Below are 17,171 nucleotides of genomic sequence, written 5' to 3'. Positions count from 1 at the left end.
CCCTTGCTCCGGTACAGAGACCTCTGTTTCCCCTACACCTTTTTCCAAAAATCAAATGATTCTGGGAGGACTGTATTATGCAGAATAAAGAGGTTCTGGAAGGACACGATTGAGGTAGAATTCTTCAAAAGAAAAGGGACAATGGGATTACTAGTCAAAAATCACTATATGGTGAGCAGTAAATGAAAGACTTCCCAACACTTCCGTTGAAATATTTAAGGAATATGTCACTTCCACATTTATTCAGCCCACCCAGTCTCTGGCTCTCTAATATCAGAGTTGTAGTTTTAGTTCTCAAGTTAGACGATTACCTGAGGAGCATTTTAGAGAAAAGAGCACTGCCTTGCAAGTCAGGAGGATTCTAGTCCTAACTGGAACCATCGATCAGTGGCATGATCTGAGACAATCACTTCACCTACATTGCCTCATTGTCTCCATCTGTAAAATGAGGGAATTGGATACCATGAGCCTTAAGATCCCTGACCGTCCTAAATTTTATGATTCTAAATGCTAAAACTGCCAGCCAGGCTTTGGGCTCCCTTCTGGAGACAGCCACCCAGAGCTGTTGGTGCTTGGTGTCAACGCTGGCAGGTCACTTTCACTCCTCAGGGCCCCCTCTGTGCCAGGAGTGCTCATTGAATATTCATTGAAAATGCAACTCTGGGGACCAAGAAAGACAGGAGAAAGCAGATAAAGTAGGGATAAGGTTGGTGCCATAGGGAGTATAGGGATTTTTAAAAATTGCTCAATTAGGGAGTGTAGGAAGTATGTTTCTTTGCTTCCGAATCACAGATGACATTGCTGGTTAAATAACTTAGCAGGATAGAAGAAATTGTGTAGATGTTTCAGAAATCAGAGCTGGAAGGTCAGAGCTGTTGGGTCCTAGGAAGTCAGACCTGAAGATGAGGGAATCAATATTGGGAATCAGTCCATGCTGGGGGGCACATGGGACAATATTGGGTGAAGGAAGCAACTGTCACACAGGCTGAGGAGCTCATAGCTCGAACTGGTTGGAAGGCATATTTGAAATTCAAAGGCCTCATCCATATTTTATCTTATTATCTTATTTTGTTTAACTTGACTAAGGAGAGAGGGATTAGAAACCATGTCCCTCCATCACATCAAGGGAAAACTTTAATCCATTCTTCTTTAAAATAACATCAGGATGGTGAGTTGGGTTTGTGTGTTGATTTGGGAAGTGGGTAGCACGGATACCGAGGGGAATATGTTAAGGGAGCTGATGACTAAAGGGAAGCTATTGTTGGAGGAAGTGAGAAGTCTGTGTCAAAATGTTCCTGTTTTGTTTTGTTTTATCTTTTTTTGTTTGTTTATTTTGCAGTTTTATCAGCTAACTCTTGTGTAAATGAATGTGTAACCCAAGGGCCGACTTGGCCTTTTCTTCACCTTTAGTTTGGGGATTATTAGCCACAATTGCTTCTCCTGTTCTTGCTCTCATATGCAGGTGGTGGTAGGAAGGTAAAAGAGAATGACAGATTTGTATGTGTGTTTTCAAAGGTGAATGGTAGCACTCCATCAGAAAAGACACATGTGGAATGGTGTTTGTAGATTTTGGGTGCCTTTATTCCTCTCCATGTTTGTGGCCCTGTCAATTCATTCAGCAAATATTCAACAAGTAGCTGTTTTTCTGTGCATTCAAAGCAAGAGGAAGTAAGGTCTGTCTTCCCCTACCCCCACCTTCACCCCTATTCCTTCCCCCGTGATGTGTTAAAAACAATACAAAGACATGAGCCTTGGATGGTCGTAATTAGATGAAGTGGACTTTAGCCCAGAAATGGGTGGAGGGGTCAGCACTGTATCTGGAAACTAACCGTCTTCTACTCCTGCAGACAGTCAGCCCTGGACATCTGATGAGACAGTGGTGGCTGGTGGCACCGTGGTGCTCAAGTGCCAAGTGAAAGACCATGAGGACTCATCCCTACAGTGGTCTAACCCTGCCCAGCAGACTCTCTACTTTGGGGAGAAGAGAGGTAGTGTCCTATGAGTTATCTCCCTCCCATGGGCTGAGGAACGGGGCTGCAGAGCTGAGAGGAGATGTCCCTGCAGTCCAGAGGCTAAGAAACATGAAGGGAAGCTATTTGGGGAATCAACAGGCCATGGGCTCCTCAACTGGTTCTAGAGAAACTTCATTATCATGGCTCTGACCCAGGTCATGCATGGTCCTATAGGGTCCTGCCCAAACTAAAGGGCACCCCAAAGGAGCCCTAGAGACAGCTGATGACAGTGTTGCCCCAAGGTAGCCCACATATTCAATCTACTTTTCTGAGTATCTCTGAGGCTACTGAGCCCAAGGGCCTAGGAAGGGGACTGAATATCCTAAAGACTGCTCAAACTCAGGAGCAGTTTGTTTTTATTCTTTTCCCCTGCCCCAAACCATGCTAGACCCTTTCTCAGAAAAAAAAAAAAAAAAAAAAAACTGGCTAGGATTGGAAGATAAAGATGAAAAGTGCCAGTAAAAGTCTTGCTTCCAATTCTCGCGATTTTCCCCAGCCCTTCGAGATAATCGGATTCAGCTGGTTAAGTCTACACCCCATGAGCTCAGCATCAGCATCAGCAACGTGGCCCTGGCCGACGAGGGCGAATACACTTGCTCCATCTTCACTATGCCCGTGAGAACTGCCAAGTCCCTCGTCACCGTGCTCGGTGAGGCTCCCAAACCCCGATGTCTCCACGGCGTGCTTCCTTGCAAACAGATCTCCCTGGGTGGGCCTCTAAAGCAGCCTAGAGCCAAGCAAGTCTCCAAGCATGTTGGGAAAGTTCAGCCTGTGTTAATATTGCAATGTAATGAAATGCAAAGCATGCTGGGTGTAATTCTCATCTTTTCTCCTTTACTTACTGTTTGCTCTGGGACAAATCTTTAACTCTCTTTGAGCCTGAATTTCCTAACTTGTAACAAAAGGATACTAGTGTCTGTTCTACTTACCTCTGAAGACTGTGTGATGAGACACAAACCTGAGAAATATGTTCAGTGTATGATTTTGATTTCCAAGACAAGTACCCTCATTGTCTGCATGCTCTCATCTTGACCCCATGTTTCAATTTCCTTCTTTGCTTCCCTGAGCCTCACACTATGTCTGTGGCCACCCGGTTGTGCTTAGTGAATTGGGTCATGTATCAGCTCAGGTACAGTAACTCTCTCACCACTGTACCTTTTCCCTCTGAGGGAGGTCTTTCCTCCTGGTCCTCAGGAGGTAGACCAAAGAGAAAGATTATTTCTCTAGCCTTCTACCCGTCAGGAACCAAAACAGAACCCAGATATCCTAACCCTCTGAGAGTCCATCCCAGCAGGGAGAGCTGAGGGTGCCTCTCCTTCCTATCCTGGCCACCCCCTGTTCGTGGCAGGAATCCCACAGAAGCCTGTAATCAGTGGCTACAAGTCATCATTACGGGAAAAGGATACAACCACCTTAAGCTGTCAGTCTTCTGGGAGCAAACCTGCAGCCCAGCTCACCTGGAGGAAGGGTGACCAAGAGCTCCATGGTAAGTTCCTCCTGCCTTGGGGGCGATAGGAGGAGGTGGTGCTGGGGCAGCAGGGAGGAAAGGGAGACAGGGGTACATGTCTGTCTGTCTGTATACGTGCACATAAGCCATGGTGTAGAAGAAGAGAAGGGAATGATAGATACTCTGTGTACACTTGTGTTTGAATGTGTGTGCGTGTGTTGGGGCCTCCATCCTCCCTGTGTGTACATAGCCATTTCACAACTCCCTAAGTCTGTCTAAGTCGAGATGCACCATCTGTATATCTGCGGTGGGGCCCACACAATCCCCGCGTGTTAGGGCCCACTCTGTCTATGTGTGTGTGCGCATGTGTCTGTTTCTGCTCTCTAGGGGAATCTACCCGAATACAGGAAGATCCCAATGGCAAAACCTTCACCGTCAGCAGCTCAGTCACCTTCCAGGTCACCCGGGAGGATGATGGCGCAGACATTGTGTGCTCTGTGAACCATGAATCTCTAAAGGGGGCTGACAGATCCACCGCTCAACGCATAGAGGTTTTATGTATGTCATGGGCTTGTGGGTGAAGAGGATCTGGTATAAGATGGGAAGTAGGGGAAAGAAAGGGCTTCCCGGGTGGCGCTGGTGGCAAAGAACCCACCTGCCAGTGCAGGAGACTAAAGAGATGCGGGTTCAATCCCTGGGTTGGGAAGATCCCCTGGAGGAGGCGACCCACTCTGTGGGGTTTCCATGGACTGAAGAGCCTGGTGGGCTACAGTCCATAGGGTCGCACAGAGGCAAACACGACTGAAGTGACTTAGCACATATGCACGGAGAAAAGAAAAGCGTGGGTGACTGTATATGAAGAACCAGGCACAGATAAGTAAATAGGGAAAAAAATAAGTGTGCCAGTGGTAGGCCAACAGTCAGTCAGCAAACTTTTTCCAGCAATGGTCCACATTTTAGGTTTCGAGGGCCATGTGGCCTCTGTCTCAACTAATTAACTCTGTTGTTGCTGCAGGAAAATAGCCATAGATCATATGTAAATAGTGAACATAGCTGTTTTCCAATAAGAGTTTATTTACAGAAACCTGTAGCTGGAGGGATTTGGCCCAATAGGTAAATTTACTGTCTCCTGGGTTAGGCCAGTGTTATGCATCTAAATTGTAAATTATAGCAGTAACCGTAGCAAATCAGGAGTCCGGAGACACAGATTCTCATCTGCCCCTCCACCACCTCCTAGCTGAGTGATGTTAGGGAACTTAACCCATTGAGCTTGGCTCTTTATTTGGTAAATGAGAAGATGGACATGGAATCACTAAGGCTTCCTCTTGGTCTAACATACTAGGAGTTCAAGAAAAGAGATGGTAGGAAAACCACTCTCGCTGGCATCATTAGCCCTAGATTTTCCCCAGTATTCCCCCCATCTGCCCCAGCTCTATGGTTTGGGGGATTCTGACCTGAAATGACCACTGCCACAATCTCTACTCCCAACCTTTCTAAGGATCCTCATCCCTTTATGGAATCTGCCTTGAAAACAGATAGGAAGTTAAGCAGTTTTCAAAAAGAACTTTTCTGAGTAGATAAATCAAGGGGAAAAAAAATAAAGTGCAAAGGCAGAAGATAATGAGTTACAAAATAATGCATTTATTGTCCTAACTTTTCTAAAGACTGGGTACTTTTCTCAAAGAACTCAGACCCTTCACCTCTTTCTTATGGAAGATCCAGGCCTGACTCCAGTGCTATTTTAATCAATTGCCAGACCCATTGCTGACACTTGAACGTGCGGTTTGGGGTGGCGTCACTGTCCATTTAGCAGATTCTCAATCTGGAAGCAGACAGCCTGGATTCCAGCTGCGGTGACGGCTGACTAGCTGTCACTGTCACCAAAGCATTTAATCTCAGGGTGGCCCCTGTCTACTTCAGTGAATTTTCATAAGAATAAATGAAGCACTATATAATGAAAGAACTTTGCAAACTTCAAAGGTCTATATTGCTCTAAGTTGTTCCTCTGATTATTAGTTCTGAGTGTAAAGCCCCTGACCTTGAGCTTCTTGTCCTGGCCCCTGGCCAGGGCTGAAGAAGGCCCTCTCGTGTCTGAGTCCCAAAGACTTCTCTGTTAGGTACCAGACCATCTGGCAGTCACTCTCCAGGGACCCTTTTGGCTTCCATGTGATCAGCAGTCAGTCAACAAATGCTATACTCCAGGTACCACACTGGAGGTTTCTCTGGCTGCAGGGCCCCGGAACACCCATTCTCTCACCTGGCCTGATTCTCTTTGTCCTGTTTGATTGGACTGAAACACGTTCATTAACCAGTTGTTAAGGTTGGCTCTATCCTTAGGGGGAGCTCGGCCTCTTTATCTGTTGTTCTAAACCGGCATCTGGTTGTATTGTTCTATGCGGCCATCTGGACCCAGCCTCCTAAGCAGCCCTCCAGCATTGGTGGCAGCTGCCATTATTCCTTCCCAGAGCCATTCTATATTGTGTCAGTGCCTTTTTGTAGCCAAAATATAACCCCCATCTCTTGCTCTTTCCAAGCTCTCGCTTCATTTTTGGACCGGCCCCCTAAAAATGATGTTTTGCGTTACAGCAGTGCTTCCTGTTTAAACTGCCTTGCAGAGAGGATGGAGAGATTGTAAGCTCAATCAGTGATCAAATTCAAGTTTATTTGTTCTGTCAAAAATATGTATTAAGTCCCATCTATGTGCTAGGCACAGGTGATCCCGTAATTCCCCTTCTCAGCTCTCTGTTAAGACATCCCTCAGGTCCCTAGCAAGGACAGACATGACCCTACTTCTGCAGGGTTTTTGTACATCCAATGGCAGTAGTAGTCTTTGCTCATAGAGGCGGGGGTGGGGTGGCCTTGGTTGCACAGCCTCTTGGACTCCTAGGCCTTTAGAGGTGGACGCTGACATGCATAACTGAATGGTTTTGAGATGGAGGCAGTCTAAATGGCATGGGAGTTTCACGCTGACACCGTTTCGTTCTCTGCAGACACACCGACAGCGAAGATAAGGCCAGACCCTCCACATCCTCGCGAGGGCCAAAAGCTGTTGCTCCACTGTGAGGGACGTGGCAATCCCGTGTAAGAGGATCCGTTTCCTGGACTTTAACACACCTCTGCACACGAAGACTTCACCTCAAGTCTTCCTGTCTCCTTCGTGCTGGGCCTCTCATTTTCCTTGACACTGTCGAACAAGGCCCATCTTCTGACTGTTTCTCCTGCAAAGCAGCAGAAGTGGGGAGGGGCTGCTCCCCAACTGAGCCCCTGAGGTTCCCGTAAGGAACCAAGCCACAGTTAGATACGAGCTCGGCAGTCTCCCTCGTCCCCAGGCTGGGCCTCAAAGGGTCACCTCCCCCTCCCCCTGAGCAGCTCAGTGTCTCTGGCCCCTTGAACTGCTCAAGCCCCCATCACGCTGTCCTTGACTTCCCCATTTGCAGTTCTTTTTTCTCCTCCTTTAGCTCCCAGCCCTGCTCTTTCCTGAACACTCCGGATTTCTCTGCCTCCACAGCCCCCAGCAGTACGTGTGGGAGAAGGAGGGCAGCGTGCCACCGCTGAAGATGGCCCAGGAGAGCGCCCTGATCTTCCCCTTCCTCAACAAGAGCGACAGTGGCACCTACGGCTGCACAGCCACCAGTAACATGGGCAGCTACAAAGCTTACTACACCCTCAACGTGAACGGTGAGCCCTCCGTAGCTCTCGTCCAGCAGACCCCTTCTCCTCTCCTCTCCTCTGCCTTCTGGTCCTCTGATCATTCCGTCTCCTGATAGCCTCCCCAGACCGTGGCTGGGAGTGGTCTAGGGGGGGCAACAGTCCACCACTGGAGAGCCCGAGGACTTTGGCTCCGGGTCCACTCTTGGATGCGGAATAAGGAAAAATCGATGGGATGGTGGACTTTCATCTGCCTTTGTTTAGCAGCGATAACCCAGGTGATACCATCCTTCAATCTTTGCACTCACCTGGCAACAAGAATAAGAATTCTGTGTGCCCAGGCCCCAGAGTCACTCATGTGTGAGTGTAGAGAAATCTGCCTTTGCAGCAGGGCTATCCTCAGAGTCACTCCTCCTGTGACTAATACAGGATGGACGCTGCTACTGCCATCTCCTTTTCTGAGTATCTTTGACATGCTATAGAGAATCCATGCAGAAAACAGATAAATTTGTACTATGTGGAGAGATAGTTAGAATCTTTTTCTCAGATGAGAAAACAGAGACTAGATGATGTTCCTTCTCTGAACTCCTTCCCAAAGGTGTGACTACAAAATTCAGCTTCAAGAAAAGTGCCAGGCTAGGCCTCTTCATGGAGGGTTTTTTTGAAGACCCACCCCCCCCCACCCAATAACAGTGGGGGTTTCCCAGGTGGTGCTAGTGGTAAAGAACCTCCCATTACAGGAAATGTAAGAGACGGGGGTTGATTCCCTGGAAGAGGAAATGGCCTCCAGTATTCTTGCCCACTCCAGTGTTCTTGTCTAGAGAATCCCATGGACGGAGGAGCCTGGCGGGCTACAGTCCTTAGAGTCACAAAGGGTCGGACACGACTGAAGCAACTGACCATTCAGCACGTAGTAACACTGAGTCCCGCTAGAAACTCAGGCTTTCCTCAGAAGAGGGGAGATGCGTTGTCAGGGGAACATCAGAGACTCCCTTACATGAAATGTCCGTTAAAGCAGTGTGGAGATAGCAATCAGGGCTCCCAGGGATAAGAGACCACCGGAGGTCTTGGGCCTCCAGGGGCAAACTTCAGCAACACAGGAGCTGCTCAGCACAACAAACAAAGCTATTGCAGGGTGCCAGCAGCAAGGACAAGGCACTGAGCTTCTGTGTCTGCCCCCAGATCTCTCCAGACCAAGTCTGATGACCATTGGCAGAGAAGGAAAGTTCCTGTGCCCTTGCGGTTGGTCTCTTGCTGATCCCGCCACTCTGTGCTAGAAGCCCAGTCCTCTCTGACTGGTCTGCTTCCAGTGCTGACACCTGGTGGTAGAGTTAGTTACTGCATCTGCCTCCAGAGAGAACTCCAAACCGGGTTGACTTCCAACTACCTGCAGTGAAATTAAATGGAGTTATACCTAGAGACCGGAGAAGGCAATGGCACCCCACTCCAGTACTCTTGCCTGGAAAATCCCATGGATGGAGGAGCCTGGTGGGCTACAGTCCATGAGGTCGCTAAGAGTCGGACACGACTGAGCGACTTCACTTTCACTTTTCACTCTCATGCATTGGAGAAGGAAATGGCAACCTACTCCAGTGTTCTTGCCTTGAGAATCCCAGGGACGAGGGAGCTTGGTGGGCTGCCATCTATGGGGTCGCACAGAGTCGGACACGACTAAAGTGACTTAGCAATACCTAGAGACACCAACCTGTAATTAATGAACCCAGAGGTCATTTTCGCTGTGCCAACCTAGGCTTTCCTAGGGAATTTTCATTCTTACGGTCTTTGGGATAATTATCTAGAATTGATTTTTAATACAGATTATATCTCACATAACCTCACTGTGTTTCCTCCAATTTGAACCATCACACCCACCCCTCCTATCATAAAGCTGCAGGGACCTTCTTCTCCCTCCCTCCCAAGCAGAACATAAAAGCCAGAGCATAATTTTTTTTTTTTTTTTTTTTTTTCCCAAATAAGGTGGAGACAGGCAAGGAGCTAAAAAGCTGGCCCAGCCAAGCCAGAGGAGACATACGGTAGGAGAGGGAAAATGTACGAGCAGTCAGTGAGGCATCAAGACTCAAAGTGAATCTATGAAAAAAAATAATAATAATAGTAGCTCTCCCATGGATGGGAGAGCCTTAACTACAGCTCGTATAATTTTGGACACATCAGAACTGTGTCCCAGGCATGGGCACTGTCTCCTCAGACCTGTGGGGCTCTGACTGTGACTGCGGCTCTCCTCGGCATGCCTGGCCAAGCCTGTGCTTGAGAATCTGTCCTCTGTAGACACTGCTGTGGAGGACAGATTCTCTGTATCTGATGACAGAGACCATCAGAACTCAGAGGAAGAAGTTCTGTCCTTGTCCTTCCCACAAACCTTTGGATGGTGGGGAAGTGAAGATGGAACCCCAGACCTCTCTGATAAGAGGAAGATTGGGTCTTGCTGGAACTCTAAACTCCCTGACAAGAAGGAACAGTTTTCTTTATACAGGGAATCACAGTCCACCGTCTGTCCACAGGCCACGTGCCTATTCCTGTCTCTGACATTTTTCTCACTGCTCCTTTCCAATCTGAAATCAGGACAATGCATGATTAGGTTGAGAAGCCCCCCTAGAAAAACCAGCTCAGCATACCAAGCAGACAGGAGGTAAGAGGGTATGGGGGATAGGGAAAAAATATCCTGATAACCCAGAAATTCAAAGAAAGACACCGACAGAGAGAGAGAGAGAGAGAAGATGAGAAATGATAGAGAGATCAAAGTGTGTTGATCTTTGACCAAGGTGAGGCTTCAGGTTCACAAACTCAGAAGGTTAAATGTGAGCATATCTTCCCAGATCTGACTGTGTGCTCCCTTCTCCCCCCAGACCCCAGCCCGGTGCCCTCGTCCTCCAGCACCTACCATGCCATCATTGGAGGGATCGTGGCTTTCATCGTCTTCTTGCTGCTCATCCTGCTCATCTTCCTCGGTCACTACTTGATCCGACACAAAGGTCAGAGGCACGAAGGAGCATCAGGAGGACTTGAGAGTGGTCGGGGAGATCACCAGGGGCAGGCAGGGTAGGAGCGGGCTGAAGGAAGGGCCTTCGGAGTCTCAGTGGGCTAGAGGGTCCGAAACCTTCGGAGCATTGGTGGGAGGAAGGAACACAGCCAACCTGTGATAACTGAGCACCGCCAGCCCCATAGTCAAGCCTGATCACTTGGTGATCATCCAAGTAAAGTCAAACCTTCCCACTCAGTCAGCTGCTGCTCCCATGCCGCTCTGCTTCCAGCGCCGCTTCCAGACAGAACTGCCGGAACTCCGCATCTCCCTCCTGTTTCTCCCTGCACTTTGCTCCTTTTGGTTCAGCCTCGTGTTTTTTGTCCTTTGAGCTCCTCACCCCTTAACCCCATACCATCGCTTTCCTTTTCTCTCCTCTGTTGTATCTCTTGGAGAAGGCAATGGCAGCCCACTCCAGTACTCTTAACTGGAAAATCATGGACGGAGGAGCCTGGTAGGCTGCAGTCCATGGGGTCACGAAGAGTCGGACACGACTGAGCGACTTCACTTTCACTTTTCACTTGCATGCACTGGAGAAGGAAATGGCAACCCACTCCAGTGTTCTTGCCTGGAGACTCCCAGGGACGGGGAACCTGGTGGGCTGCCGTCTCTGGGATTGCACAGGGTCGGGCACGACTGAAGTGACTTAGCAGCAGCAGCAACAGCTTGTATCTCTGCCATCTCTCCCTCCCCTCTCATATGCCTTCCTCTCAGATTTAGCCCTCTGTTATTTCTTATAAGCTAGCTGCCTCGGTCTTAGTTGCATTGCAGCACATGAAATCTTTTTAGCTGTGGTATGTAGGATCTAGTTCCCTGACCAGGGATTGAACCCAGGCCCCCTGCATTGGGAACACAGAGTCTTAACCACAGAACACCCAGAGAAATTCCTGGCCAGCAGCCTGACTGTGTGGACTGGTTAGATGCTAGCCAGATCTCAGCAGTGCTGTTGTGGAGCCGACATTGCAGCTTCCCTGTTACCACTGTATGAGCACACACGTGTGTATACACACATACACACACACATATACACACACATACACCTTTTTTTTTTTTTTGGCCTGTGTTATAGACGAGACTAAACACAAGCTTCATCAATTCTTAGTAGTGTGTTCAGGTGAGAGATATCAGCAGCAAGATGCTAATTAGGGCAGGTGGGGAAGAAGAAAGCTCTAGATAGGAGAAAAGTTACAGAAGCAAGGTGTGCGTGAGTGGGTGGGAAAATGGACAGGGGGGCCTCCGAGATTCGGAAACTGCTCCTGAAAGAAGGAGCCTCTTCTCTCTCCCCAGGAACCTACCTGACACACGAGGCAAAAGGCTCCGACGATGCCCCAGATGCGGACACGGCCATCATCAATGCAGAAGGCGGGCAGTCGGGCGGGGACGACAAGAAGGAATATTTCATCTAGGGGCGCCCCCCCAGGGACCCCATGGGGACGTCTGGGGCCACCACCAACCTGGACTTGTACAGAGCGACCCCAGGGCCGCCCCTCCCGCTTGCTCCCCAGCCCCTCCCCCACCCCCCTGTACAGAATGTCTGCTTTGGGTGCGGTTTTGTACTCGGTTTGGAATGGGGAGGGCGGGTGGGGAGGGAGGGTTGCCCTCAGCCCTTTCTGTGGCTTCTCTGCGTTTGGGTTATTATTATTTTTGTAACAATCCCAAATCAAATCTGTTTCCAGGCTGGAGGGGCAGGGGCCCTGGGGTGAGGAAAGCAAAAAAAAAAAAAAAAAAAAAACACAAACAGAAAACCTGGAGTGTTAGGAGGAGGATGAGGAGAGGGTTAGGGCAGGAAGGAGCTGAGTCAGTTTAGTGGGGGCCTCTCACCAGCCCTCCATCATGAGGGTCTCTTCCTCGATTTCTCCGGGGTTGGGGAGGTTGTGAGCAGGAGGCAGGAGGTGGCTTTTCCTCTGTAAGTCGCACACCTTGAGCTCTGCACAGAGAAGGGACCACCTGACGCCCCTCCCCCACCCTAACAGGAAAGGAGTGAAAGGGGGGCAGCCCAGGAGATGTGACCTTCAGGTGGCATGCAGCCACATGGGGGCCCAGGGCTTCCCCACGTGGGAGGACTTAGGTCCCTGCAGGAAGGGCAGATCTGGAAAGAAAGGATGGCAGAGATGGCCCTCTCTGCCCCCGTGCCCCACCACCAGGCCCCGATGGTGAATGAAGCCAGGCCCTTTTCCCAGGAGCCACCCTTGGGGGATAGCAGAGCAAGGCTGCCCCTCCTTGCTCTAGCAGCTACGGGGGAGGTGCTGCTCTGGGCCCTAAACTGCATCTGCTTCCCCGCCCAGGGGCCCCTGACTCTCTCTCACTGGAGCCCTGGACTGTTGCACGGCAACCACTTGTCTTAGGCACTGCTCAGCAACTTCACCTCCCTGTCTTGTGCTGCCCTCTGCCCCCTCCTGTTCCCCAAGCCCGCCCGCCCTCAGCAGCCAGGCAGACAGAACAACAAAAATACTAAAAGGAGCTTCACTGCACTGAGCTGTTTCCTGCCCAGACGAAGGGAGTAGTAACGTGTGTGTCTGTGTGTGTCCGTGTGTTTGTGCACATGTGTATGTGAGTGAGAGGCAGAGGGGCTCCTGGGCAGGTGGGGGGCTGCGGGGCATGTGGAGGAGGGCTGTGGGAGCTGACAGTCCCTAGGCAGGCTGTGCACCTCACCTGGGATGTCGCTCCTTCCTGGTATTTCCATGCCGTCCCCAGCACCCATCTGTTATGGAGAAAACAGTCCCAGGGTGTGTTTTTGCTCAGTCGTCCACCATCTCATCTCTCCCTGAAACACAGGGCGTTCAACCTCTGCCTCCGTTTCCCCTTCTCGGAGCCACGGAGTCAGTGCCAAAGCCTTTGCTATGCATCCCTCAGGCCTCCCGCTGGCACTGACCCTGGAATGACCGCTGTCGCTTCTTGTCCCCATAGTCTGTACCCGGTGCGTTGAGGGCTAGGAGCAAAACTGCCTGTCTCCTTCCCATCTCCATTCCATCCCTGCTTTTGATTTTCTGTCTTCCTTGTGGCCAAGCCGGTTGCCATGGAAATGAGGCCACGCGTCCTCCTCGACAGCCGGCCGCCCCGCCTCAGACCCAGGGTGCCCCTTGGCACCCCTCTCACCCTCCTCCAGCATGTCCTGCTGTTCCGACAGCCCAGGGGCGTGCAAAGTGGGGGCAGCTGCAGCCAGCAGGTCTGCCCACCCCCTTCAGTTCAGGTAATACTGTCGTGAATCTTCCAGCCGCTGGTTAGGGCCCTGGGCCCCCTCCTCTTACAGCAGCAAGGCAGCCTAGGGCCCCAGGCCTGTGGGCTCCCTGCCTCCCAGCACCCGCTTTTGGGAAAATGACTTTTCCTCTTTGAGCTAAACCACTCTGTCCATATTACACAGAAGCCATATTTGTACCGGGGGGCGGGGGGAAAAGGGCCGTCGTGCTGTGTGTGTCTGTCTGGGGGTGGGGGGCGGGGCAGGGAGCAGGGAGGCACCGTGTATCTTTATAATCTTTCTAACTCTCCTGTGCTGATCTCAGAGGGGCCACCCTCAATATATCTGGATTATCCGTGTCCTTCGGCTGCCTCCTTCTTGCCACTCTTGCTCCTGTTGGGATGCGTGTGTGTAAGGGCTGTTCTGCACCTGCTGCCTCCAGGGGCGGTGTGTGCCTTGCCAGGCCGCTCTCTCCAGGGCGTCTTGTATGGAAACGACAGAATTCTGTGGGAGAGAAGAACGTTCCTTCGTGCCCTTTGGCCAGGTGCTTACATTCCAGTGTTGGGTGGGGTACCTGACTGCTCCCCACTGCCCTCTGCCAGGCCGTGCTGGAAAAATAGGAGACCGCCAACACCATTCCGGGATCTCTTCAACAGACCCCCAACTCCCTTTTCAATCCCCTTCATGTTGAACGTGAAGCTGAAGCTGGTGTCCCGGGAGAAAGGAGACCATCCCGGCAAGGTGACCATTCCTCTGCGCCTCTGCGTCACCTCCAGCCGCCCCTGAGTGTGCGGGGAAGAGGACTGGGCAGAATTAGCGCTAGGACACCCAGCGCCTTCTTGGACAAATGAAGCAGATCGCCTAACTGACCCTCTGTATCGTTCCAACTCGGATGCTCTATGAGTCACCCTTCTCCAAGTCCAGACTGAGCGTCCCCCAGTGAGGAACTGAAATGCAGGGCTCGGGGCGGGCGAGGGGGCAGAAGAGCAGAAGTCGTGTGAGAAACGGGGTGCTGCGGGGGCGGCACGTCAGAGAGCAGAAGCGTCCGTGTCGGGGGCCCTCCTGCAGGCTGCTGCCGAGAAATAGCTCTCCCCACCACAAGAAACTTTACATCTTGCTAAGATGCCAGGACAGTGTAGCATTTCCGGCACTTTCATATCCCCCAACAGGAATGTGAATATAGAGACTGCCCCACAGGCAACAGTCCCATTTTAAAGTATGCTATCCCATTGTCCCCAAGAGCCTCCTTTAACTTGTCACATCCTGTGTGCCTCTTGGTATGGAAGATGCATTTACTGTGCCCATAGGTGGCTGGGCAAAGGCCCAATTGCTCCCTGAAGCAGCTTCATTATACAACCTCAACGGCTGGCCCCCAGCCTTCCCTCCTCTCACACCAAAACACCCAGACCCAGAGAGCAGCACACACTCCCAGACACCTAGCACTCAGCCCAAAACCGAGCACTCAGATATGACACAGAGCACACAAGCCATCCATAAAGATAAGTACATCCCTACAGCGTGAATGATACACCAGGAGCCCCCTCCCAAACATACCGCTCGGGTTGCCGGCATCACATGGCTCCAGCCACAAGCACCACTAACACCCCCTCCCACAAACACGTCACTTTGGAACTATCTTTCCTTGGATCAAGTTCAAGGGGATGGAGAAACAGTGAGAGCCATCAGCTGCCCTTTCCCTCCAATTTCCCAGCACGTCTCTTATCACCGTCTCACACTTCACCTCTGGCCCCCTCTTCCTTCCTTGATCCCTTTGTGCTGGAAAGCCCCCTGGTTTCTCAGCCTCCCTTTCCACCTTCAGAAAAATACCCACTTTCTGGTCCCCACCTTTTTCCTTTCCCGAGTGTGGGTCCTCACCAGCGGACTCCAATCTCAAAACAGGAAGCCCCCGGGGTCAGTGCCCTAAGTGGTTCTGGGGCTCAGACAGGCGGTGGGCGTGGGGTAAACACTTCCTGAATGCACTGCCCGCCCCATGGCCCTGCCCAGAGCTGATGGCCTTCATTAGTCCCTGGCGCTTATCTTGGAACCACAGCCACTGACAGAACTACCCCAGCCCATCTCTCTGCCGCCCTGCACCCAGCAGCGTCATGGGGAACTGTCTTTACCGGGTGAGTGTGGGGCTGAGCCCACAGCCCCTCCCTCTCTGCCTCCTACCACCCCTTCTGTCTGCCCCTCGGGTCTTATACCTCACTCCTCTCATCTCTTGTCCCTTCCCTCGTTTTCCTTGTCCCCTTCTTCTCCCCGTGTCCAGGGTCCCCCTTCTTTGCCTCCTCGTTCTCTCTGTCAGTTGCATCCAGACCTGCTCCTCTCTCCCAGGCCTGCCCACTCCCCGTCCCTTGCTTTCCTGTGACTCTTGGCTCCTCCTGAGTTGCTCAGTCCTGTCCTCCCCCACCCTCTCCCCTGCACCCAGCTCTGGCAGCCCCCACTTTCCAGCTGCCCTTCTCTCCCTACCTGCTGCCCTCAGCTCCCAGGATCCCCTTCAGAGGGATAGCTGGAAGCTCTGACTGTCCCTTTGGGGATGTCCTCCAGGTGGCTGATGACAACTCCACCAGGTTGGCCTTTAAAGAGGAAGATTGGAGAGAATTTTCAGAGGACTACTATCCAGACTATAATGAGACCGACGTGGAAGCAGCTGCGCCCTGCCACTCCTGCCCGCTGCTCGACTACTCCTCACTGCCCTTCTTCATCCTTGTCAGCGTCCTGGGCATCCTGGCTAGTGGGACCGTCCTCTATGCGCTTCTCAGACCTCTGTTCCGCTGGCAGCTCTACCAGGACAGGCCTACCCTGGTGCAGCTGGCCGTGGGCAGTGCCCTCTTCAGCATCGTGGTGCCCATCCTGGCACGGGGGCTCAGTGGGGCTCTCATCACCTCCCTGTGCCACCTGGCTCAGTTGGTCGCCTATGGCTCAGCCTTTGCTCAAGCTCTGCTGATAGGGTACCATGCCTGCCTGGGCCCCCAGCTGGGTGCAGGCCAAGTCCCAGGCCTCAGGCTGGGGATCACTGTGGGACTTTGGGGAGTGGCTGCCCTCCTGTCACTACCAGTCATGCTGGGCAGTGACACTTCCCAAGGACTCTGCATTGTGACCTTCAGCGGGAAGTGGGAAATGTTGCGGTACATACACACTGCAGCCTGCTTTGTCATCTTTGTCTTGTTGCCACTGGGTTTGTTGGGAACCAAGGGGCTGAAGATGGTGCTGGGCAGGGCTCCATGCCCATGGGTTGATGGCTTGTGGGTCTGGTTCATTTTTTGGTGGCCTCAGGGCATGGCTCTGGGATTGGACACCCTAGTGAGGTCCAGGGCCATAGTACTGTCAACATGTCCAGTTCAGCAGGCCCTGGACATGCTGCTGGATGTGGCAGAAGCCCTGGCAATATTGCACTGCGTGGCGACACCCCTGCTCCTTGCCTGGGTCTGCTACAAGGCCACTCACACCTCCCCACCCTCTCTGCCTCTGCCTACAACACAGACTTCTCATCTGGACACCCTTGGAGGCAAATCCTAGCTCTCTGCCCACCTGTCAACCTGAATTAAAGTCTACGCTGTTTTTTGTTATTTATTTTTATGAAGCTGGTGGTTTCTTATTTTGTCTGGGGACGTAAAGTAGAAGGAGGAGAATGGAGAGAGAGAGACATTTCACACCAGACTCTGCTGTCAGCGTCTGCTTCTCTGGCTGGCCTGGGGAGAAAGTGAATGATGTGCAAACATCCTCAGGGCACACAGATGTTCTCTTGAGGTGTGGGGTTACTGCCATCTCAAAGGGCAAGAGCAGGGGGACCAGAATTTGAGGAGAGCAGCTAAATCTTAAAAAAAACACAGGTAGAAGAGATGGCTTAGC

The 17,171-nt window shown here is 51.5% G+C and overlaps 2 protein-coding genes across 4 annotated transcripts in view; both read left to right on the top strand.

Moving 5' to 3' along the window:
- CADM3 (cell adhesion molecule 3) overlaps nt 1–11,608 on the top strand; it is a 30,140-nt gene extending 18,532 nt beyond the window's left edge. For 2 of the 3 annotated variants that reach the window (XM_068964899.1, XM_068964898.1), the window contains 8 exons: nt 1,848–1,988; nt 2,509–2,661; nt 3,361–3,498; nt 3,847–4,017; nt 6,450–6,540; nt 6,968–7,137; nt 9,972–10,097; nt 11,432–11,608. In XM_068964899.1, the coding sequence (XP_068821000.1) occupies nt 1,848–1,988; nt 2,509–2,661; nt 3,361–3,498; nt 3,847–4,017; nt 6,450–6,540; nt 6,968–7,137; nt 9,972–10,097; nt 11,432–11,550 (1,109 nt within the window). In that variant the 3' untranslated portion in view covers nt 11,551–11,608. The remainder of the gene's footprint in view (nt 1–1,847; nt 1,989–2,508; nt 2,662–3,360; nt 3,499–3,846; nt 4,018–6,449; nt 6,541–6,967; nt 7,138–9,971; nt 10,098–11,431) is intronic. The other variant, XM_068964900.1, reaches the window with a different exon arrangement.
- Nucleotides 11,609–15,394: 3,786 nt separating this feature from the next.
- Nucleotides 15,395–16,838, top strand: ACKR1 (atypical chemokine receptor 1 (Duffy blood group)). Its single transcript, XM_068966727.1, has 2 exons — nt 15,395–15,445; nt 15,867–16,838. Exons 1-2 carry the CDS (start codon nt 15,425–15,427, stop codon nt 16,836–16,838), a joined length of 993 nt encoding a protein of 330 aa, XP_068822828.1. The 5' UTR covers nt 15,395–15,424.
- The last annotated feature ends 333 nt before the right edge of the window (nt 16,839–17,171 follow it).

Source organism: Capricornis sumatraensis, chromosome 2 (assembly GCF_032405125.1).
Source record: "Capricornis sumatraensis isolate serow.1 chromosome 2, serow.2, whole genome shotgun sequence".
NCBI lineage: Eukaryota > Metazoa > Chordata > Mammalia > Artiodactyla > Bovidae > Capricornis > Capricornis sumatraensis.
The sequence above is the reverse complement of the archived record's forward strand: the minus strand, read 5'-3'. Positions and strand labels throughout refer to the sequence as shown.

Excerpts from the sequence above, each read along its gene's own strand:
- ACKR1 (XM_068966727.1), top strand. The coding sequence starts at position 15,425 with ATGGGGAACTGTCTTTACCGG. Across the intron at positions 15,446-15,866 it reads TGGGGAACTGTCTTTACCGG|GTGGCTGATGACAACTCCAC; the intron begins GTGAGTGTGGGG and ends GATGTCCTCCAG.